This window comes from Gallus gallus, chromosome 2, assembly GCF_016699485.2.
Source record: "Gallus gallus isolate bGalGal1 chromosome 2, bGalGal1.mat.broiler.GRCg7b, whole genome shotgun sequence".
Classification (NCBI taxonomy): Eukaryota; Metazoa; Chordata; class Aves; order Galliformes; family Phasianidae; genus Gallus; species Gallus gallus.
Window position 1 is genome coordinate 148,680,212 of NC_052533.1, and position 23,313 is coordinate 148,703,524.

At 58.6% G+C, this 23,313-nt stretch overlaps 4 protein-coding genes across 11 annotated transcripts in view; 2 read left to right on the top strand and 2 right to left on the bottom strand.

The window, feature by feature from the left end:
• Positions 1-1,618: 1,618 nt before the first annotated feature.
• LRRC14 (leucine rich repeat containing 14) lies at positions 1,619-7,395 on the top strand. The gene is made up of 3 exons (XM_040696160.1): positions 1,619-2,145; positions 4,274-4,864; positions 6,743-7,395. Exons 1-3 carry the CDS (start codon positions 1,679-1,681, stop codon positions 7,281-7,283), a joined length of 1,599 nt encoding a protein of 532 aa, XP_040552094.1. The 5' UTR covers positions 1,619-1,678; the 3' UTR covers positions 7,284-7,395.
• A 1,611-nt stretch (positions 7,396-9,006) lies between these two features.
• On the bottom strand, positions 9,007-15,240 carry C2H8orf82 (chromosome 2 C8orf82 homolog). The gene is made up of 4 exons (XM_040696019.2): positions 15,030-15,240; positions 12,848-12,896; positions 10,571-10,983; positions 9,007-9,084 (listed from the first exon to the last, which is right to left on the bottom strand). The coding sequence occupies exons 1-4, from the start codon at positions 15,201-15,203 to the stop codon at positions 9,007-9,009; spliced, it is 714 nt and encodes a 237-aa protein (XP_040551953.1). The 5' UTR covers positions 15,204-15,240.
• Positions 15,241-17,803: 2,563 nt separating this feature from the next.
• LOC121113107 (vegetative cell wall protein gp1-like) lies at positions 17,804-21,778 on the top strand. 6 transcript variants are annotated; one of them, XM_040696163.1, is made up of 4 exons: positions 17,809-20,050; positions 20,191-20,220; positions 20,261-20,451; positions 20,552-21,295. In XM_040696163.1, the coding sequence occupies exons 1-4, from the start codon at positions 19,821-19,823 to the stop codon at positions 21,169-21,171; spliced, it is 1,071 nt and encodes a 356-aa protein (XP_040552097.1). In that variant the 5' UTR covers positions 17,809-19,820; the 3' UTR covers positions 21,172-21,295. The 6 variants fall into 6 exon arrangements, with proteins under 6 accessions (XP_040552099.1, XP_040552098.1, XP_040552097.1 ...); XM_040696166.1 differs by having other exon boundaries at positions 17,809-20,090; positions 20,191-20,451; XM_040696165.2 differs by having other exon boundaries at positions 17,804-20,090; positions 20,191-21,778.
• The window catches only part of ARHGAP39 (Rho GTPase activating protein 39), an 85,465-nt gene continuing 83,913 nt past the window's right edge, over positions 21,762-23,313 (bottom strand). For all 3 annotated transcript variants that reach the window (XM_025148220.3, XM_040696159.2, XM_025148221.3), the window contains one exon: positions 21,762-21,975. In XM_025148220.3, coding sequence (XP_025003988.2) covers positions 21,781-21,975 — 195 coding nt within the window. In that variant the 3' untranslated portion in view covers positions 21,762-21,780. The remainder of the gene's footprint in view (positions 21,976-23,313) is intronic.

Consider the following 23,313-nt stretch of genomic DNA (forward strand, 5'->3'; position numbering starts at 1 on the left):
TTATGGAGGCTCTATGGGGGATCCTGGGGGGGTTATGCAACTCTGTGGGGGCTCTATGGGGGGGGCTGTGGGGCTTATGGGGCTCTATGGGGGGGTTCTGTGGGGGTTATGGGGCTCTATGGGGCTCTATGGAGGGTTCTGTGGGGGTTCTGAGGCTCTATGGGGGGTTCTGTGGGGGTTCTGAGGCTCTATGGGGGGTTCTGTGGGGGTTATGGGGCTCTATGGGGTTCTATAGGGAGTCCTGGGGCGGTTATGGGGCTCTGTGGGGCTCTATGGGGCTCTGTGTGGGGTCCTGTGGGGGTTATGAAGCTCTATGGGGGGTTCTGTGGGGGTTATGGGGCTCTGTGGGGTTCTATAGGGGGCCCTGGGGGGGTTCTGGGGCTCTGTGGAGCTCTTTGGGGCTCTGCGTGGGGTTCTGGGGGGTTATGGGGTTCTATGGGGGGTTCTGTGGGGGTAATGGGGCTCTATGGGGTTCTGTGGGGGTTATGGGACTCTGTGGGGTTCTATAGGGGGTACTGGGGGGGTTATGGGGTTCTATGAAGCTCTGTGGGGCTCTATGTGGGGTCCTGTGGGGGTTATGGCACTGTATGGGGTTCTATGGAGGGGTCCTGTGGGGATTATGGGGTTCTATGGGGGGTTCTTTGGAGGTTATGGGGCTCTATGGGGGTCATGGGGTCTATGGGGTTCTAGGGGGGTCCTATGGGGGTTCTGGGGTTCTATGGGGGCGTCTTGTGGGGGTTATGGGGCTGTATAGGAGGTCCTGTGGGGGTTATGGGACTCTGGGGCTCTGTGGGGGGGGCTGTGGGGGTCATGGGGCTCTATGAAGTTCTATGGGGGGTTCTGTGGGGGTTATGGGGCTCTGTGAGGGGGATCCTATAGGGGTTATGGGGCTCTGTGGAAGGTTCTGCGGGGTTCATGGGGCTCTACTGGGGAGTCCTGTGGGGGTTATGGGGCTCTATGGTGATTTACTGGGGGTCTTGTAGGGGGTTATGGGGTGCTGTGGAGGTTCGGAGTGGGGGGGGGGTTCTTTGGGAGTTATGGGGTTCTGTAGGCGATGTGGGGGTGTCAGGGGTGGGGGGTGCCATAGGGAACCCATTTTAAGGGGTGTGAGGGTTGGGGGTCTCATTCTGGGGGTCAGTGTGGGGGTCTCAGGGTTGCAGGTGCCACAGGAAACCCATTATGGGAGGGGTCAGAGTTGGGGGTCAGTGTGGGGGTCTCAGGGTTGGGGGGGGTGTCAGGGTTGGGGATCTCATTCTGGAGGTCAGTGTGGGGGTCTCAGGGTTGGGGGCTGCCATGGGGAACCCATTTTGGAGGGAGGGGAATTAGGGCTGGGGGTCAGTGTGGGGGTCTCAGGGTTGGGGGGTGCCACAGCAAACCCATTGAGGGGGTCCATGTGGGGGTATCAAGGTTGGGGGCTGCCATGGGGAACCCATTTTGGGGGGGGGGGGAATTAGGGCTGGGGGTCAGTGTGGGGGTCTCAGAGTTGGGGGGTTGCCACAGCGAACCCATTGAGGGGGTCCATGTGGGGGTCTCAGGGTTGGGGCTGCCATGGGGAACCCATTTTGGGGGGGGGGGGGGGAATTAGGGCTGGGGGTCAGTGTGGGGGTCTCAGGGTTGGGGGGTGCCACAGCAAACCCATTGAGGGGGTCCATGTGGGGGTCTCAGGGTTGGGGCTGCCATGGGGAACCCATTCTGGGAGGATCAGTGTGGGGGTCTCAGGGCTGGGGGTCGCCTGGATCACCCGCTGTGCACTCAGAGCGCTGGGCTCCCCCTGTCTGTCCCCGTGACCACATTTTGTCCCCTTCCCCACACCCACAGCCGCCCCCTACCCGCCCCAGAGACCCCCACCATGACCCCCACCGTGACCCCCACCACCGCCTCCTCTCTCGTCTCACTCTGCGCCCGCCGCCTCGCCGCCCACCTCCCCACGGCCCGCCGCGCTCTGCCTCTCCTCCCTGCCGAGCTGTACCCCGTGCTGCTCCACGCCGCCCTCCTGGACCGCCGCGTTCCCCTCCTGAGGGACGTGGTGAGGTCCTGGCCCTTCCCCGTCCTCTCCCTACGCCGCGACCCCCACCGCCACCCCGACAAACTCTGCGTGCAGGCGGTCCTCCTCGCCGTCACCGCGGGGCTGCGGTCCGGCACCGGGTGGGTGACGGAGTTGGGGGTGGTTGGGGAGGGGTGAGTGGGTGTTTTCTTCTTGGGGTGGGTTGTTGCGGGCATGGCGTTGGGCTGTGGTGCTGCTCTGTGGTGCTGGTGGGTTTGGAGGGTGTAGGGGGACGGGTGTTGCAAGGTTGGCCGCGGCTGTCGCCAAAGCAGGTGTGGTTGTTGTAGGATTGGTTGTGGTTGTCGTAGGATCGGTTGTGGTTGTTGTCATTGGGTCAGCTGTGGTTGTAGGGTGGGTTGTGGTGGCCGTAGAATTGGTTGGGATCATCATTGGGATGGCTGTGGTTGTAGGATTGGTCATGGTTGTCACCAGATTACTTGGGGTGGTTGTAGGATCGGTTGTGGTTGTTGTCGTTGGGTTGGCTGTGGTTGTAGGGTGGGTTGTGATTGCCATAGAATTGGGTGTGGTCATCAGTGGGTCAGTTGTGGCTGTCATTGGGTTGGTTGGGATCATTGTTGGGTTGGCCGTGGTTGTAGGATCAGTTGTGGTCATCACCAGATCGGTTGTGGAGGTTGTAGGATCGGTTGTGGTGGTTGTTGTTGGGTTGGCTGTGGTTGTAGGGTGGGTTGTGGTGGCCGTAGAATTGGTTGGGATCATCGTTGGGTTGGCCGTGGTTGTAGGATCGGTCATGGTTGTCACCAGATCACTTGTGGTGGTTGTAGGATTGGTCATGGTTATCACCTGATCAGTTGTGGTTGCCGTAGAATTGGTTGTGGTTGTTGTCATTGGGTCCGCCATGGTTGTAGGGTGGGTTGTGGTTGCCATAGAATTGTTTGTGGTCATCAGTGGGTCAGTTGTGACTGTCATTGGGTTGGTTGGGATCATCATTGGGTCGGCCGTGGTTGTAGGATCGGTTGTGGTCATCATCATATCAGTTGTGGTTGTAGGATTGGTCATGTTATCACCAGATCAGTTGTGGTTGTTGTCATTGAGTCAGCCATGGTTGTAGGATCAGTTGTGGTCGTCACCGGATCAGTTTTGGTGGTTGTAGGATCGGTTGTGGTCGTTGCTGTGCTGGTTGTGGTTGCTGGGTCGGCCATGATTGTCGTAGGATTGGCTGTAGTCGTCACCCAGTCAGTTGTCGTCGTCGTAGGATGGATGGAAGGGGGGTGGGGTCGGACAGATATGGGTTGGGCAGACAGAAGGAGGAGATTTGGGTCAATCAGAAGGAAGGAGGGTTGGGTTGGATGGGTTGGATCGGATGGATGGAAAAGGGGTGAGTTGGATGGATGGGTGGACAGATGGTTGGGTTGGACAGATACGGGTGGGACAGATGGTAAGAGGAGCTTTGGGTTAATCAGAAAGAGGGAGGGTTGGGTTGGATGGGTTTGGACTGGAAGGATGGAAGGAAGGTTGGGTTGGACAGATACGGGTGGGACAGATGGAAGAAGGAGGTTTGGATCAGTCAGAAGGAAGGAGGGTTGGGTTGGATGGATTTGGACTGGATGGATAGAAGGGGGGTTGGGTTGGATGGATAGAAGGAAGGAGGGTTGGGTTGGACGGATATGGGTTGTATGGATGGAAGGAAGGCTGGGTTGGATGGACAGAAGGAAGGAGGGTTGGCTTGGACGGATATGGGTTGTATGGATGGAAGGGGGGTTGGGTTGGATGGACAGAAGGAAGGAGGGTTGGGTTGGACGGATATGGGTTGGATGGATTTGGATTGGATGGACAGATGGATGGAAGGAGGGTTGGGTTGGACAGCTGTAAGTTGGGTTGGACGGACGAAAGGAAGGAGGGTTGTGATGGACAGAAATGAGTTGGGTTGGATGGATGGAAGGAAGGATGGTTGGGTTGGACAGATATGCGTGGGACAGATGGAAGGAGGAGGTTTGGGTCAATCAGGAGGGTTGGGTTGGATGGATTTAGACTGGATGGATGGAAGGAGGGTTGGTTTGGATGGATGGATGGAAGGAGGGTTGGGTTGGATGGATGGAAGGAAGGAGGGTTGGGCTGGACAGATATGGGTTGGGTTGGATGGAGGGAGGGTTGGGTTGGATGGATGGAAGGAAGGAGGGTTGGGTTGGACAGATATGGGTTGTATGGATGGAAGGAGGAGCTTTGGGTCAGACAGATGGAAGAAATGCTGCCACCTTTCTCCTCCCTCAGCCCGCGGCCGTGCCTGCGAGTGCTGGACATGACGGGCATCCAGGACGGTGCCGAACACGGTCCGGACGGTGTCACCCTGTGGTCGGGGACGGTGCTGCTGGCCAAGGCCTGCCTGGAAGCCTCGCAGCGCCGAACTGAACCGCGCGGTGCCAAACGGCGGAAGGGCTCCCCAGTGCCACCGGTGGAAATCCGCGTCGACCTCTTTGTCAACAGCACCTCCGGGGCCATCCTGAAGGCGGCCCTACGCAGCGGAGGGGCCGTACGCCTGCGCTGCCGGGACTTCCACGCCGAGGAGCTGTCGCTGGGCGGCACCGTGGATCTGTTGGAGGCGTTGGAGCCGGTCGGCTTGCGACGCGTCGAGCTGCGCTTCAACAACTTGGGGCTGGAAGGGCTGTGCCAGGTGGTGCCGAGGCTCGCTCGGTTCCCGGACCTGGCCAGCGTGAGGCTGCCCTACAGCAACGTGGACGTGCGGAGGCCGGGGACGGAGGATGGGCTGCGGGAGCTGGCGGAAGCGTTGGGTTGGCTGCGTGGGCTGCGGGAGCTCAACCTGGGCTCGTGCCGGCTGGCGGGGCGGCTGCGATTGCTGCTGGGGTGAGCACTGCTTCGTTGTTCTTATTTTGGGGCGTGATTTGGGGTTTTGGTGCTTGGGGGTTCCATAGATGCCATGAGTCGGCCCTACTGTGGGGTTTCGGCGAAGGTGAGGATGATCCCAACTCAACCAGTTGGCCATGGAGATGTGGATTATGTGTTTTATTTGGGGTTTTGGTTCTTGGGGTTCCATAGTCACCATGAGTCGGCCCTACTAAGGGGTTTTGGTGAAGGTGAGAATGATCCCAACTCAACCAGTTGGCCATGGAGACGTGGGTGGTGGGTTTTATTTGGAGAGATTTGGGGTTTTGGCCCTAGGGGTTCCATAGATGCCATGAGTTGGCCCTACTGTGGGGATTTGGTGCAGGTGAGGATGATCCCAACTCAACCAGTTGGCCATGGAGACGTGGGTGGTGGGTTTTATTTGGAGAGATTTGGGGTTTTGGCCCTAGGGGTTCCATAGATGCCATGAGTTGGCCCTACTGTGGGGATTTGGTAAAGGTGAGGATGATCCCAACTCAACCAGTTGGCCATGGAGATGTGGGTTATGTGTTTTATTTGGGGAGATTTGGGGTTTTGGCACTAGGGGTTCCATAGATGCCATGAGTTGGCCCTCCTGTGGGGTTTTGGTGAAGGTGAGGATGATCCCAACTCAACCACTTGGCCATGGAGCCTTGTGTTGTGTGTTTTCATTGGGGAGATTTGGGTTTTGGCACTAGGGGCTCCATAAATGCCATGAGTTTGCTCTTCTGTGGGGTTTCAGTGAAGGTGAGGATAATCCCAACTCAACCAATTGGTTGGTTATGGAATGACAGGTTTTGGTGCAGGTGAGGATGATCCCAACTCAACCAGTTGGCCACAGAGCCGTGGGTTATGGGTTTTATTTGGGGAGATTTGGGGTTTTGGTGCTTGGGGCTCCATTGTTGCCATGAGTTTGCCCTTCTGTGAAGTTCAGGTGAAGGTGAGGTTGGTCCCCACTCAATCTGTTGCCCATGGAACCATGGGTTATGGGTTTTATTTGGGTAGATTTGCGATTTTGGTTCTTGGGGTTCCATAGATGCCATGAGTTGGCCCTCCTGTGGGGTTTTGGTGAAGGTGAGGATGATCCCAGTTCAATCAGTTGGTTGGTTATGGAGTTATGGGGATTTGGTGAAGGTGAGGATGATCCCAACTCAACCTGTTGCCCATGGAGCATTGTGTTGTGGGTTTTATCTGGGGAGATTTGGGATTTTGGTGCATGGGGCTCCATAGATGCTACAAATTTGCCTTCCTGTGAGGTTTTGGTGAAGATGAGGATGATCCCAACTCAACCAGTTGGCCGTGGAACCATGGGTTATGGGTTTTATTTGGGTAGACTTGGGGGTTTGGTGCTAAGGGTCCCATAGATGCCATGAGTTGACCCTCCTGTAGGGTTTTGGTGAAGGTGAGGACATTCTCAACTCAACCAGTTGGCCACAGAGCCGTGGGTTATGGGTTTTATTTGGGAAGATTTGGGGTTTTGGTGCTTGGGGCTCCATTGTTGCCATGAGTTTGCCCTTCTATGGGGTTCAGGTGAGGGTGAGGATGATCCCAACTCAACCAGTTGGATGGTTATAAGAGTCATGGGTTTTGGTGAAGGTGAGGATGATCCCAACTCAACCCGTTGGCCACGCAGCTGTGGGTTATGGGTTTTATTTGGGGAGATTTGGGGTTTTGGCACTAAGGGCTCCATAGGTGCCACAAATTTGCCCTCTTGTTGGGTTTTGATGAAGGTGAGGATGATCCCAACCGAACCTGTTGGCCACGCAACTGTGGGTTATGTGTTTTATTTGGCATTTTGCTTCTCGGGGCTCCATGGAAGGCCTGTCCTTTGACCCCACAACTTCTCCCCACCCCCCTCAGGTCCCTGCAACGCCCGCTGGAGAGCCTGGAGCTGCCCTTCTGCCACCTCCAACCCTGCGACCTCACCTTCCTGGCCCACAGCCCTCACGCCTCGGCCCTGAAGAAGCTCGACCTGAGCGGCAACGACCTCTCCTCCTCCCTCCTCCCCGCCTTCCTCCATCTCCTCCCCGCCGTCTCCTCCTCCCTCCGCCACCTGGACATGGCCGAGTGCCACCTTGGGGACGCCCACCTCCCCATCCTGCTGCCACCTCTGCGGCGCTGCGCCCTCCTCTCCTACCTCGGCCTCTTTGGCAACGCGTTGTCCTCAAAGGGGCTGAAAGTGCTGCTGGAGGGGACCCTCCCCCTGACCTCCCTGCGCCTCGTCGTCCACCCCTACCCCATAGACTGCCATGGTGACGACGGTGACGGTGACGTCCCCGAGGGCCGCGTGGCTGCGGTGCGGGATGAGCTGCGTGGGATGCTGCGCAGTGCTGGCAGGGATGAGGAGATGTGGACCAGCAGCCTCCATCACCACGGTGGATTCGACTTCTTTGTGCTGTGAGCGGGGACAGCTGGCAGGTGGGGGGACAAAGGGACAGCAGGAGGAGTGGTGACAAAGTGACGATGGGCGTCCAACACACCTCTTTCGGTATAAAGGTCTGTTTGATACCTGGGGGGGTTGTATGGTGGCTGACAGCTGTGCTCCTGGGCAGCACCCCGACATAGCGGGGTGGGAATGGCTCACGGCCCTCTCCGGGGACAGAAAAAGGGGACACCGATGCCACCCCTGAGGGTCACCCCGGTGATGGGGCAGAGGGGGAGCGGAGCGGACCCAAATTTGGGGTGGGGAACCCAGATCCTGTCCCATTGTCGCACCCTGCCTTGTTTGTCCCACCCCGATGTGTGGATGCTGCCACCGGTGGGATGGGTGGTCTGGGGACGTTGGGGACATCACTGTGGGGACAATAGGGACATCCCCTTGGGGACATCACCGTGGGGACGTTGGGGACACTGTGAGGGGACATTGGGGACACCATGAAGCTGTGTATTGGGACGTTGGCGACGTCACCATGGGGACATTGGGGACACCGTGGAGCTGTGTCATGGGAAGGTGGGGACATTGGGGACATCGTCATAGGGACACTGGGGACAACATGTAGCTGTGCATTGGGATGTTGGGGACATCACCATGGGGACAGTGAGGGGACATTGGGGACACCATGGAGCTGTGCCATGGGAAGGTGGGGACATTGAGGACACGGGGGGGGGGACATCATGAAGCTGTGCATTGGGACACTGGGGACATCACCGTGGGGACACTGGGGACATCACCATGGGGACGCTGGGGACATCATGAAGCTGTGCATTGGGACGTTGGGGACATCACCATGGGGACATTGGGGACATCATGAAGCTGTGTATTGGGACGTTGGCGACGTCACCATGGGGACATTGGGGACATCGTCGAGCTGTGCATTGGGATGTTGGGGATGTCACCATGGGGACACTGAGGGGACATTGGGGACACCATGGAGCTGTGCCATGGGAAGGTGGGGACATTGGGGACATCATTATGGGGACATTGGGGACATCATGAAGCTGTGCATTGGGACGTTGGGGACATCACCATGGGGACATCATGACGCTGTGCATTGGGATGTTGGGGACATCACCATGGGGACATTGGGGACACTATGGACCGACCTGTGCCATGGGAAGGTGGGGACATTGGGGACACTGTGAGGGGACATTGGGAACATCGTCATAGGGACACTGGGGACAACATGAAGCTGTGCATTGGGATGTTGGGGACATCACCATGGGGACAGTGAGGGGACATTGGGGACACCATGGAGCTATGCCATGGGAAGGTGGGGACATTGGGGACACTGTGAGGGGACATTGAGAACATTGTCATAGGGACACTGGGGACAACATGAAGCTGTGCACTGGGATGTTGGGGACGTCACCATGGGGACATTGGGGACATCATGAAGCTGTGCATTGGGATGTTGGGGACATCACCATGGGGACAGTGAGGGGACATTGGGGACACCATGGAGCTGTGCCATGGGAAGGTGGGGACATTGAGGACACGGGGGGGGGGGACATCATGAAGCTGTGCATTGGGACACTGGGGACATCACCGTGGGGACATTGGGGACATCATGAAGCTGTGCATTGGGACGTTGGGGACATCACCGTGGGGACATTGGGGACATCATGAAGCTGTGCATTGGGACGTTGGGGACATCGTGGAGCTGTGTATTGGGATGTTGGGGAGGTCACCATGGGGACATTGGGGACACCATGGAGCTGTGCCATGGGAAGGTGGGGACATTGGGAACATCGTCGTAGGGACACTGGGGACAACATGAAGCTGTGCATTGGGATGTTGGGGACATCACCATGGGGACAGTGAGGGGACATTGGGGACACCATGGAGCTGTGCCATGGGAAGGTGGGGACACGGGGGGGGACATTGGGAACATCATCATAGGGACATTGGGGACATCATGAAGCTGTGCATTGGGACGTTGGGGACGTCACCATGGGGACACTGAGGACATCACCTTGGGGACATTGGGGACACCATGGAGCTGTGCCATGGGAAGGTGGGGACATTGGGAACATCATTATGGGGACATTGGGGACATCATGAAGCTGTGCATTGGGACGTTGGGGACATCACCATGGGGACACTGGGGACACCATGGAGCTGTGCCATGGGAAGGTGGGGACATTGGGGACACTGTGAGGGGACATTGGGAACATCGTCGTAGGGACACTGGGGACAACATGAAGCTGTGCATTGGGATGTTGGGGACGTCACCATGGGGACATTGGGGACATCATGACGCTGTGTATTGGGATATTGGGGACATCGCCATGGGGACGTTGGGGACATTGCTGACATCACTGTGGGGATGTGTTGGGGACACCACGGGGTGTCACCTCACCACCCCCCACCCCCAGGTGACAACACAGCGCAGTGCGGGGTCAGATGCTTTTAGTCCTCCTGCACAGGTGGGGACAATGGGGACGCCCGGGGGTCCCTCCACCCCCATCCAGTAAAGATGAAGGGGACCCCAAAGGGTCACACAGTCCCCCTCACCCCTATCCCATAGGGTTGGGGACAATGGGGACCCCTGGGATCCCTCCCATCCCCATCCCATAGCAATGAAGGGGACCCCAAGGGGTCCCACTGTCCCCACCCCACAGCCCCATCTGCCCCTCCTACACCTGCCCTATGGGGTTGGGGACAACGGGGACACCCATGGGTCTCTCCACCCCCATCCCATAGCGATGAAGGGGACCCCGAAGGGTCCCACTATCCCCCTCACCCCTATCCCATGGGGTGGGGACCCCTGGGGTCCCTCCCACCCCCATGCTATGGGGATAAAGGGGACCCTAAAGGGTTGCACTGTCCCCCCAACCCCTATCCCATGGGGTTGGGGTCAACAGGGACCCCTGGGGTCCCTCCTACCCCCATCCCATAGCGATGAAGGGGACCCCAAAGCTTCCTACTGTCCCCCCAACCCCTATCCCATAGGGTTGGGGACAATGGGGACCCCTGGGGTCCCTCCTACCCCCATCCCATAGCGATGAAGGGGACCCCAAAGCTTCCTACTGTCCCCCCAACCCCTATCCCATAGGGTTGGGGACAATGGGGACACCCAGGGGTCCCTCCTACCCCCATCCCATAGCGATGAAGGGGACCCCAAATCTTTCCCCCCCCGTCCCCCCCACCCCAATCCCACGGACCCGGGGACCACGTGGACCCTCTCACCCCCCCCCCACCGACTGCTCCCCCCTCCCACCCCCCCCCAATCCCCGCAGCCTCCCCACCAACGGGTGCCCCAAGGCGTACCGCCGCCCACCCCACACAAAATGGGTCGGGGTCGCCCCCCCCGCCCCATATTCGAACCCATCGCCCCACTCCTCCACCAACGCCGACCTCACCAACCCCACCCCCCCTCCCCCTTCCGGCCCCGGGTGGTACAGCCGTCCGTTTTGGGGCCAATACGTCAAACAATGGGGCTGAAACGGGACCACCAAACGGTGACCGCCTCCGCAATAGGACAGCAGAGCTCCGGAGCCCTTTTCACCTTCCAGGACCCGAGTGAAGACGACGGGCAGGTCCTGGCAGCGCACAAAGTTGTGTTCGGGGCCGCAGAGGGAGAGGAAAGGGAAGGAATCCTCGTAGCGGCCGCTGCGGTTGGGCTGCAGGTGGCGGAAGAAGAAGGCGAGGAAGCGCTCGTCTGCGGGTAATGGAGGGCCGTCGTTAGCGGCCGGGGGGTAATTAATTAATTAGGGAGCGGGGAGGAGGGTCGGGGGGGGGGGGTAATGGGTTCATTTGGGATGGGTGTGCTCGGTTAGCCATAAGGGGGTATGGGATGGAGGGAGGGGAGGGAGGGCTCATTTACTTCCTGCTCTGGTTTGTTATTAATGGGGGTCACACTGTCACCGTGTCACACTGTCACAGTGTCACACTGTCCCGAAGTCACCCTGTCACCGTGTCACTCTGTCCCCATGTCACTCTGTCCCAACGTCACACTGTCCCCATGTCACACTGTCCCTCTGTCCCACTGTCCCCATGTCACACTGTCTCCATGTCCCACTGTCCCTCTGTCACACTGTCACCGTGTCACCATGTCACATTGTCACCATGTCACTCTGTCACAATGTCACCGTGTCACACTGTCCCCGTGTCACCGTGGCACACTGTCATCGTGTCACACTGTCACCGTGGCACACTGTCCGTATGTCACCGTGGCACAACGTCACACTGTCCCCGTGTCACGCTGTCCCTCTGTCCTACTGTCCCCACGTCACACTGTCTCCATGTCCCACTGTCACCGTGTCACCCTGTCACCATGTCACCCTGTCACACTGTCACCATGTCACACTGTCACCGTGTCCCACTGTCACAATGTCAGCGTGGCACACTGTCACCGTGTCACAATGTCACTGTGTCACCATGTCACACTGTCCCCATGTCACACCGTCACTCTGTCCCCATGTCACACTGTCCCCATGTCACACCATCCCCATGTCACAATGCCACCATGTCACCATGTCCCTGTGTCCCACTGTCCCCGTGTCACCCTGTCACAATGTCAGCATGGCACACTGTCACCGTGTCACAATGTCACCGTGTCACCATGTCATCTTGTCACACTGTCCCTGTGTCACCCTGTCACTGTGTCCCCATGTCACACCGTCCCTGTGTCACACCGTCGCCATGTCACCGTGTCACAATGTCACCGTGTCCCTGTGTCACACTGTCCCCATGTCACACAGTCACCATGTCACACTGTCACCACATCATGGTGTCCCCCAGTATTGTCACACTGTCACCACGTCATGGTGACACCCAACACTGTCACACTGTCCCCATATCACACTGTCACTGTGTCACGCTGTCCCCCAGCACTGTCACACTGTCCCCATGTCACACTGCCACTGGCTGTTATAATAATATCACCATGTCCCACGGTCACCATGTCACAATGTCACCACGTTATGGTGACACTCCGCAGTGTCACACTGTCCCCCACTACTGTCACACTGTCCCCATGGCACGCTGTCACTGACTGTTATAATAGTGTCACCATGTCACATTGCTACACTGTCCCCACGTCACACTGTCCCAATGTCACTCTGTCCCTGTCACAATCCCAGTGTCCCACTGTCCCAATGTCCCACTGTCCCCACGTCACACTGTCCCCACGTCACACTGTCCCCACGTCACACTGTCCCAATGTCATTCTTGTCCCAATGTCACACCGTCACACTGTCCCAAAGTCACACTGTCCCCATGTCACAGTGTCCCAAAGTCACACTGTCCCAATGCCACTGTCCCAATGTCACACTGTCCCCACGTCACACCGTCACTCTGTCCCCATGTCTCTGTCCCCATGTCACACTGTCCCAATGTCACACTGTCCCAATGTCACACTGTCCCGTCACTCTGTCCCCACATCACACTCTCCCTGTGTCACACTGTCCCAAAGTCACACTGTCCCCACGTCATACTGTCCCAATGTCACTCTGTCCCTCTGTCCCACAGTCCCCCACTGTCCCCCGTGGCGCCCCCCCCTCGTTAGTGCTAACGAGCCGTACCTTTAAAGCAGGTGATGAAGTTCTTCACTTTGGCATCATCCAGGTACAGCTGCGGACACCACAGCAGCTCAGCCCGACACCCACTGCCCCCCCAGTCCTCCCAGTGCCCCCCCAGTCCTCCCAGTGCCTCTCATTTCCCCCCCGTCCTCCCAGTACCCCCCCAGTGCCCCCCAGTCCTCCCAGTGGCTCCCCAGTCCTCCCAGTGCCTCTCATTTCCCCCCAGTTCTCCCAGTGCCCTCCCATTGCCCCCCCAGTCCTCCCAGTGCCTCTCATTTCCCCCTCCCAGTGCCCCCCAGTCCTCCCAGTACCCCTCATTCCCCCCCCCAGTCCTCCCAGTCCCTCTCATTACCCCCCAGTCCTCCCAGTGCCCCCCCAGTCCTCCCAGTGCCCTTTCAGTGCCCCCCCAGTCTTCCCAGTGCCCCCCAGTCCCCTCCCAGTCCCTCTCATTTCCCCCCAGTCCTCCCAGTGCCCCCCCAGTCCTCCCAGTGCCCCCCCAGTCCTCCCAGTGCCCTTCCAGTGCCCCCCCAGTCCTCCCAGTACCCCTCATTCCCTCCCAGTCCTCCCCCCCATATCCCCTCGTTCCCCCCATGTCCCCCATTATCCCCCCTTCCCCCATTGCTCCCCACTGCCCTTCATCCCCCCCTCCCCCTATGTCCCCCATTCCCACCCATCTCCCCCCATCTCCCATTCACCCCCACTCCCCCCATATCCCCCTGTTCCCCCCATGTCCCCCATTATCCCCCTTTCCCCCTATGCCCCCCATCCTCCATTCTCCCCCCACAACCCCCATTATCCCCCCATATCCCCCCCATCTCCCATTATCTCCCACTCCCCCCATGTCCCCCATTATCCCCCTTCCCCCTATGCTCCCCATGTCCCCCCACCCCCCCACTCCCCCCCATCTCCCATTCTCCCCCCATGTCCCCCATTATCCCCCCTCCCCCTACACCCCCCATGTCCCCCATCCCCCCCCATCTCCCATTCTCCCCCCACGTCTCCCATTATCCCTCCTATATCCCCCCCATCTCCCATTATCCCCCACTCCCCCTATGTTCCCCATTATCCCCCCTTCCCCCTATGCCGCCCATACGCCCCATCCCCCCCCATCTCCCATTCTCCCCCCATATCCCCCATTATCCCCCCTTCCCCCTATGCCCCCCATGTCCCCCATCCCCCCCCATCTCCCATTCTCCCCCCATATCCCCCATTATCCCCCCTTCCCCCTATGCCCCCCATGTCCCCCATCCCCCCCCATCTCCCATTCTCCCCCCACGTCCCCCATTATCCCTCCTATATCCCCCCCATCTCCCATTATCCCCCACTCCCCCCATATCCCCTCGTTCCCCCCATGTCCCCCATTACCCCCCCTTCCCCCTATGCCCCCCATATCCCCCAAACCTCCCATTCCCCCCCATCTCCCATTCTCCCCCCACGTCCCCCATTATCCCCCCATGTCCCCCCCATCTCCCATTATCCCCCACTCCCCCTATGTTCCCCATTATCCCCCCTTCCCCCTATGCCCCCCATACGCCCCATTCCCCCCCATCTCCCATTCTCCCCCCATATCCCCCATTATCCCCCCTTCCCCCTATGCCCCCCATGTCCCCCATCCCCCCCCATCTCCCATTCTCCCCCCACATCCCCCATTATCCCTCCTATATCCCCCCCATCTCCCATTATCCCCCACTCCCCCCATATCCCCTCGTTCCCCCCATGTCCCCCATTACCCCCCCTTCCCCCTATGCCCCCCATATCCCCCATACCTCCCATTCCCCCCCATCTCCCATTCTCCCCCCACGTCCCCCATTATCCCCCCATGTCCCCCCCATCTCCCATTATCCCCCACTCCCCCTATGTTCCCCATTATCCCCCCTTCCCCCTATGCCCCCCCATACGCCCCATTCCCCCCCATCTCCCATTCTTCCCCCATATCCCCCATTATCCCCCCTCCCCCTACACCCCCCATCCCCCCCCATCTCCCCCCACGTCCCCCATTATCCCTCCTATATCCCCCCCATCTCCCATTATCCCCCACTCCCCCCATATCCCCCGACGTCCTCCATTATCCCCCCTTCCCCCTATGCCCCCCACGTCCCCCCACCCCCCCCATTCCCCCCCATCTCCCATTCTCCCCCCCCCCCCCCCCCCTCACGTCCCCCCATTTCCCCCCCTCCCCGCTCACCCTCCCGTGCGTATCCACCCAATAGAAATACTCCCGGCGCCGCGGTGCGGGGCTCTGTCCCTGCCGGTAGGCCGGGCCGCGTTCCGCACCGGTGTCCGCTGTGTGTCCGCATCCCCGTTCCGATCCCCGTCGGTACGCGGCGGCCGCGGCCCTCAGCGACACTGCGCGGCGCATCGCCCCCCCGGGGGAAACAGACACCGGAACCGGAAGTGCCGATGGAGAGACGCGATTGGCCGAAGGAGGGGGCGGGAACACCGGAAGTGCAATTGGAGAGATGCGACTGGCCGAGAGAGGGGGCGCGGACACCGGAAGTGTCATTGGAGAGACGCGATTGGCTGAGAGAGGTGGTGCGTTGTGGGGAACGGTCCGGGTGGGAAACCGAAACCGCGCGAGAGGGGACCGGGTGTATAGGGCCATATATAGGGACCCATATAAGACACCGTATAGGGCCCCGGGCGCCTATAGAGACCGACGTCATCCCTATGTGCTCCCTATAGGCCCTTCTGAACGCTCTGGTGCCCCTATAGAGACCCACATTGGGCCCCTATGGGTGCCTCTATAGGTCTTGGTGTCCCCTATAGAGGCCCATGTGTTCCTATGGGCCCCCTATCGAGTTCCGTTTGTGTCTTTGTGCCCCCTATAGTCCCCACAGCCCCCACAGCCGCCTTATATCTGCCCTATAGCTGTTCTATAATCCCTAATGCCCCTATATCTGCCCTATAGCCATTCTATAGACCCTACAGCCCCCACAGCTGCCCTATAGCTGTTCTATAGTCCCTACAGCCCCCACAGCTGCCCTACAACTGCCCTATAGCTGTTCTATAGACCCCATAGCCCCCACACCCACCCTATAGCCACGCTATGGCTATTCTATAGTCCCTATAGTCCCCACAGCTGCCCTATATCTGTCCTATAGCCGTTCTATAGTCCCTCTAGCTCCCACAGCCGACCTACAGCCACCCTATAACCGCCCTATAGCTGTTCTATAGACTACAGCCCCACAGCTGCCCTATAGCTGTTCTATAATCCCTAATGCCCCTATAACTACCCTATAGCCATTCTATAGACCCATACAGCCCCCACAGCCGCCCTACAGCTGTTCTATAGTCCCTAGAGTCCCCTCAGCCGCCCTATAGCCGCCCTACAGCTGTTCTATAGTCCCCATGGCCCCCACAGCTGCCCTATAGCCGCCCTATAGCTGTTCTATAGTCCCCATGGCCCCCACAGCCGCCCTATAGCCGCCCTATAGCTGTTCTGTAGTCCCCATGGCCCCCACAGCTGCCCTATAGCCGCCCTATAGCTGTTCTATAGTCCCTATAGTCCCCACAGCTGCCCTATATCTGTCCTATAGCTGTTCTATAATCCCTATAGCCCCCACAGCTGCCCTATAACCACCCTATAGCCGTTCTATAGTCCCTCTAGCCCCCACAGCCGACCTACAGCCACCCTATAACCGCCCTACAGCTGTTCTATAGACTCTACAGCCCCACAGCTGCCCTATAGCTGTTCTATAATCCCTAATGCCCCTATAACCGCCCTATAGCCATTCTATAGACCCTACAGCCCCCACAGCCGCCCTACAGCTGTTCTATAGTCCCTAGAGTCCCCTCAGCCGCCCTATAGCCACCCTACAGCTGTTCTATAGTCCCTACAGTCCCCACAGCTGCCCAATAGCCACCCTATAGCTGTTCTATAGTCCCCGTAGCCCCCACAGCCGCCCTATAGCCGCCCTATAGCTGTTCTATAGTCCCCATGGCCCCCACAGCCGCCCTATAGCCGCCCTATAGCTGTTCTATAGTCCCTATAGTCCCCACAGCTGCCCTATATCTGCCCTATAGCTGTTCTATAATCCCCATAGCCCCCACAGCTGCCCTATAACCACCCTATAGCCGTTCTATAGTCCCTCTAGCCCCCACAGCTGACCTACAGCCACCCTATAACCGCCCTACAGCTGTTCTATAGACTCTACAGCCCCACAGCTGCCCTATAGCTGTTCTATAATCCCTAATGCCCCTATAACCGCCCTATAGCCATTCTATAGACCCTACAGCCCCCACAGCCGCCCTACAGCTGTTCTATAGTCCCTAGAGTCCCCACAGCTGCCCTATAGCCACCCTATAGCTGTTCTATAGTCCCCATGGCCCCCACAGCTGCCCTATAGCCGCCCTATAGCTGTTCTATAGTCCCCATGGCCCCCACAGCCGCCCTATAGCCGCCCTATAGCTGTTCTATAGTCCCTGTAGCCCCCACAGCTGCCCTATAGCCACCCTATAGCTGTTCTGTAGTCCCTACAGCCCCCACAATCGCGCTATAGCCGCCCTATAGCTGTTCTATAGTCCCTATGGCCCCCCACAGCCGCCCTATAGCTGTTCTATAGTCCCTATGGCCCCCACAGCCGCCCTATAGCCACCCTATAGCCGCCCCACACCCCGCTGTGTGCATTGATGTTCTCTGCAGTGACCGCGGTGTGGCGGTGCCGTCCGTCCTTTATTCACACGCAGCGCCGCCTCAATTAACGTCCGCGGCGTTAATTAATTATTACAGAGTTCGTCGGTAACGAGGGGTTCGTTGTAATAAATTAAATGGGTCAAAAGGGAAAGGAAAACTGGGGGGGGGGGGGGGGGGGGGGGGGGAAGGAGGAATAAAGGAATAAAAGGGAGGAAAGGGGAAAAAATAAGAAAAAAAAATGAGGGAAAAAAAAAAAGAGGACGAAAAAAAGGTCAGAATTGGAAAGCCGGGAAAAAGAAAGGAATTAAATTAATATAAAATGAAATAAAAGGGGGGGGGGGGGGTCCGGGGGGGGGTCCTCACTGCCGCCCCAATGTGTCCCCTAATCTGGGGGGGGGTCGGGTGGGACACACACACACACACACACACACACACACACACGCGCGCGCGCGCACGCACACAGGCGATAAAATACATCTGCAATTAAAACTATCTCGTTAGCAAACGGCTCTATGTAATATCTCTCTCTTTATAGGTCTGTACACTCTGCCCGGGACCCCCGATACGACCCCCACCCCTCCAGGTGGAGCCCCCCACCCCCACCCCCCACCTTCCACTCCCCTCCCCATCGCCCCATGGTGAGCAGGAGGCACTTCGCTCCATGGGACGTGTTGGTGACCCCCGGGATTCAGAGATGGGTTCTGACAGGGGGGGAGGGGGGGAAGGGTCTGGAAGGGTCACGAGGTGGGGGGGGGGGCTCATATGGGACCAAATGGACCAGGAGGTGGTGGTGGGTTTTCATATGGGACTGGGAGATGGTGATGGGGGCTCATATGGGACCATATGGGCCAGGAGATGGTGGTGGGTTCTCATATGGGACCATATGGACCAGGAGATGGTGGTGGGTTCTCATATGGGACCAGAAGATGGTGGTAAGGGCTCATATGGGACCATATGGACCGGGAGGTGGTGGTGGGCTCTCATATGGGACCAGAAGATAGTGGTGGGGGCTCATATGGGACCATATGGACCAGGAGATGGTGGTGGGTTCTCATATAGGACCATATGGACCAGGAGATGGTGGTGGGGGCTCATATAGGACCATATGGACCAGGAGGTGGTGGTGGGTTCTCATATGGGACCATATGGACCAGGAGGTGGTGGTGGGTTCTCATATGGGACCAGCAGATGGTGTTGGGGGCTCATATGGAACCATATGGACTGGGAGGTGATGGTGGGTTTTCATATGGGGCCAGGAGATGGTGGTGGGGGCTCATATGGGACCAAATGGACCCGGAGATCATAGTGGGTTTCCATATGGGACCATATGGACCAGGAGGTGGTGGTGGGTTCCCATTTGGGACCGGCAGATGGTGTTGAGGGCTCATATGGGACCAGAAGGACCAGGAGATGGCAGTGGGTTCCCATATGGGGCCATACGGACCAAAAGGTGGTGGTGGATTCCCATTTAGGACCAGAAGGTGGTGGTGGCTCCCATATGGCTCCAGTAGCACCAGGAGATGGTGGTGGAGGCTCATATTGGACTGTAAGGACCAGGAAATGGTGGTGGCTCCTCATATGGGACCAAAAGGACCTGGAGATGGCAGTGGGTTCCCATATGAGACCATAAGGACCAGGAGATGGTGGTGGGGGCTCATATAGGACCTTACGGACCAGGAGATGGTGGTGAGGGCTCATATGGGACCATACGGACCAGGAGATGGCAGTGGGTTCCCATATGGGACCATACGGACCAGGAGATGGCAGTGGGTTCCCATATGGGGCCATACGGACCAGGAGATGGTGGTGGATTCCCATTTAGGGCCAGAAGGTGGTGGTGGGTCCCATATAGCTCCAGTAGCACCAGGAGATGGTGTTGGGGGCTCATATTGGACTATAAGGACCAGCAGATGGTGTTGAGGGCTCATATGGGACTATAAGGACCAGGAAATGGTGGTGGGTCCTCATATGGGACCAAAAGGACCTGGAGATGGCAGTGGGTTCCCATATGAGACCATAAGGACCAGGAGATGGTGGTGGGGGCTCATATGAGACCATAAGGACCAGAAGGAGGTGGTGGGTTCCATAGGGCTCCAGTAGGACCAGGAGATATTGGGCACTGAGATGGGTCCAGAAGGACCGGGAGATGTTGGGGGACCGTACGGGACTGTAAGAACCGGGAGGAGGTGATGGGTTCCCATATTGGTCCAGAAGGTCCAGAAGATGGTGGTGGGTTCCAAGGTGGGTCCAGAATATGGGTTCTGAGATGGATCCAGAAGGAGCGGGAGATGGTGGGCGTCCATACAGAACCGTAAGGACCAGCAGAGGACAGCGGGTTCTCGTATGGGCCCAGAAGGAGTGGGAGGAGATGGTGGGTTCCTATGTGGGTCCAGAAGGTCCAGGAGATGGTGGGTTCCAAGATGGCCCCTGAAGGACTGGGAGGAGATGGTGGATGAGTCCAGAAGGATCGCGAGGTGGTGGATGCCCGTATGGGTCCCACAGGTGGAGATGGGTCCTTCAGGTCCCACCGGTGGTGCCACAGATCCTACTGGGGATCCCATGGGTGGAGATGTGTCCTTCAGATCCTACTGGTGGTCCTACAGGAAGAGATGGGTCCTTCAGATCCTACTGGCTGTCCCACAGGTCCTTCAGATCCTATTGGTGGTCCTATGGGTGGAGATGTGCCCTTCAGATCCTACTGGTGGTCCCACAGGTCCTTCAGATCCTATTGGTGGTCCCACACGTGGAGATGTGTCCTTCAGATCCTATTGGTGGTCCTACAGGTGGAGATGTGTCCTTCAGATCCTATTGGTGGTTCTATGGGTAGAGATGTGTCCTTCAGATCCTATTGGTGGTCCCACAGGTGGAGATTTGTCCTTCAGATCCCACTGGTGGTGCCACAGATCCTATTGGTGGTCCCACAGGTGGAGATGTGTCCTTCAGATCCTATTGGTGGTCCTACAGGAAGAGATGGGTCCTTCAGATCCTACTGGCTGTCCCACAGGTCCTTCAGATCCTATTGGTGGTCCTATGGGTGGAGATGTGCCCTTCAGATCCTACTGGTGGTCCCACAGGTCCTTCAGATCCTATTGGTGGTCCCACACATGGAGATGTGTCCTTCAGATCCTATTGGTGGTCCCACACGTGGAGATGTGTCCTTCAGATCCTATTGGTGGTTCTATGGGTAGAGATGTGTCCTTCAGATCCTATTGGTGGTCCCACAGGTGGAGATTTGTCCTTCAGATCCCACTGGTGGTGCCACAGATCCTATTGGGGATCCCATGGGTGGAGATGTGTCCTTCAGATCCTATTGGTGGTCCCACACGTGGAGATGTGTCCTTCAGATCCTATTGGTGGTTCTATGGGTAGAGATGTGTCCTTCAGATCCTACTGGTGGTCCCACAGGTGGAGATTTGTCCTTCAGATCCCACTGGTGGTGCCACAGATCCTATTGGGGATCCCATGGGTGGAGATGTGTCCTTCAGATCCTATTGGTGGTCCTACAGGTAGAGATGGGTCCTTCAAATCCTACTGGTGGTCCCACAGGTCCTTCAGATCCTATTGGTGGTCCCACAGGTGGAGATGTGTCCTTCAGATCCCACTGGTGGTACCACACATCCTCAGATCCCACTGGTGGTCCCACATGTCCTTCAGACTCCACTGGTGGTCCCAGACGTCCTTCAGACCCCACTGATGGTCCCACACGTCCTTCAGACCCCACTGGTGGTCCCAGACGTCCTTCAGACCCCACTGATGGTCCCACACGTCCTTCAGACCCCACTGGTGGTCCCAGACGTCCTTCAGACCCCACTGATGGTCCCACACGTCCTTCAGACCCCACTGGTGGTCCCAGACGTCCTTCAGACCCCACTGATGGTCCCACACGTCCTTCAGACCCCTCTGATGGTCCCACACGTCCTTCAGACCCCACTGATGGTCCCACGTGTCCTTCAGGAGCTGACGGTGACACCACATCACCCGCTGCTTCTCCAAGGAACGGCCACCAAGACGGGACAAGACCAGCCTGCCCAGTTCCCCCAATGCCCCCAGTGACGTCCGCGTGTCCCTCCTGTCCCCAAAGTTCCACCCCATCCCCCCCCAGGAGGTCTTCCCCACCCCTCTCCGCCGTCCCCGTCCCCGCCGTCACCCCAAAGTCCTCCAGGTGGACACCCACCCCCCAGAAGGTTCCGGTCCCACCGTCCCTCCGGTGGGGGGCGGGGAGTGGGGTGCGGGGCGAGAATTTGGGGGGGGCTGTGGGGGGGGATGGGTGGGGGGTGGGAAAGGGGACGGTCGTGGGGTGACGCTATAGGACGCCCTCCATGAAGCTGGTGTCCAGGTGCTGGATGAGGACCCGCAGGAAGGACATCTCTTTGCGGGTGTTCTCAAAGATGACGCGGGGGTCGTCCGACTGACAGCGCAGGCAGTTGGGGGCCATCACCATGGCCAGGTTGTTGACGTCCATCTTGGTGACGGCCACGTTGGCCGGCTGCACGAACACCTGCGGGGGGGGGGGGGAAAGGACCCAAATTGGTGGCGGGGTTGGGGGGAACCCGAAGTCAGGGTGGTGGGGGGACCCCACCTTGGTGTGGGGTCAGGGAACCCAAACCCAGGGTGGTGGTGGGACTCCAGCCTTCACATAGGGTTGGAGTACCCAAACCCATGGAGGTGGTGGGACCCCATCCTTTTTATAGGGTCGGAGAACCCAAACCCATGGTGGTGGGGGGACCCCATCCTTGGTGTGGGGTCGGAGAACCCAAACCCATGGTGGTGGTGGGACCCCATCCTTGGTGTGGGGTCGGGGAACCCAAACCCAGGGTGGTGGTGGGACTCCAGCCTTCGTATAGGATCAGGGAACCCAAACTCAGGGTGGTGGTGGGACCCCATTCCTGGTTGGGAGAACCTAAAACCAGGGTGGTGGTGGGACCCCATCCTTGGTGTGGGGTTGGGAGAACCTAAAACCAGGGTGGTGGTGGGACCCCATCTTGGTGTGGGGTCGGGGAACCCGAAGTCAGGGTGGTGGTGGGACCCCATACTTGGTGTGGGGTCGGGGGAACCCAAACCCAGGGTGGTGGTGGGACTTCATCCTTTGTATAGGGTCAGGGAACCCAAACTCAGAGTGGTGGTGGGGCCTCATCCTTTTTAAAGGGTCGGAGAGCCCAAACCCAGGGTGGTGGTGGGACCCCATCCTTGGTGTGGGGTTGGGAGAACCTAAAACCAGGGTGGTGGTGGGACCCCATCTTGGTGTGGGGTCAGGGAACCCAAACCCAGGGTGGTGGTGGGACTCCAGCCTTCACATAGGGTTGGAGTACCCAAACCCATGGAGGTGGTGGGACCCCATCCTTTTTATAGGGTCGGAGAACCCAAACCCATGGTGGTGGGGGGACCCCATCCTTGGTGTGGGGTCGGAGAACCCAAACCCATGGTGGTGGTGGGACCCCATCCTTGGTGTGGGGTCGGGGAACCCAAACCCAGGGTGGTGGTGGGACTCCAGCCTTCGTATAGGATCAGGGAACCCAAACTCAGGGTGGTGGTGGGACCCCATTCCTGGTTGGGAGAACCTAAAACCAGGGTGGTGGTGGGACCCCATCCTTGGTGTGGGGTTGGGAGAACCTAAAACCAGGGTGGTGGTGGGACCCCATCTTGGTGTGGGGTCGGGGAACCCGAAGTCAGGGTGGTGGTGGGACCCCATACTTGGTGTGGGGTCGGGGGAACCCAAACCCAGGGTGGTGGTGGGACTTCATCCTTTGTATAGGGTCAGGGAACCCAAACTCAGAGTGGTGGTGGGGCCTCATCCTTTTTAAAGGGTCGGAGAGCCCAAACCCAGGGTGGTGGTGGG

Coding starts and splice junctions, on each gene's coding strand:
- LRRC14 (XM_040696160.1), top strand. CDS start 1,679: ATGGGGAACCCATTCTGGGAGGATCAGTGTGGGGGTCTCAGGGCTGGG. Junction 2,146..4,273: donor GGGCTGCGGTCCGGCACCGG/GTGGGTGACGGA, acceptor CTCCTCCCTCAG/CCCGCGGCCGTGCCTGCGAG. Junction 4,865..6,742: donor CGGCTGCGATTGCTGCTGGG/GTGAGCACTGCT, acceptor CACCCCCCTCAG/GTCCCTGCAACGCCCGCTGG.
- C2H8orf82 (XM_040696019.2), bottom strand. CDS start 15,203: ATGCGCCGCGCAGTGTCGCTGAGGGCCGCGGCCGCCGCGTACCGACGG. Junction 12,897..15,029: donor GGGTGGATACGCACGGGAGG/GTGAGCGGGGAG, acceptor TGGTGTCCGCAG/CTGTACCTGGATGATGCCAA. Junction 10,984..12,847: donor CTTCATCACCTGCTTTAAAG/GTACGGCTCGTT, acceptor CATTACCCGCAG/ACGAGCGCTTCCTCGCCTTC.
- LOC121113107 (XM_040696161.1), top strand. CDS start 19,821: ATGGGCCCAGAAGGAGTGGGAGGAGATGGTGGGTTCCTATGTGGGTCC. Junction 20,452..20,551: donor GGTCCTACAGGAAGAGATGG/GTCCTTCAGATC, acceptor GTGGTCCCACAG/GTCCTTCAGATCCTATTGGT.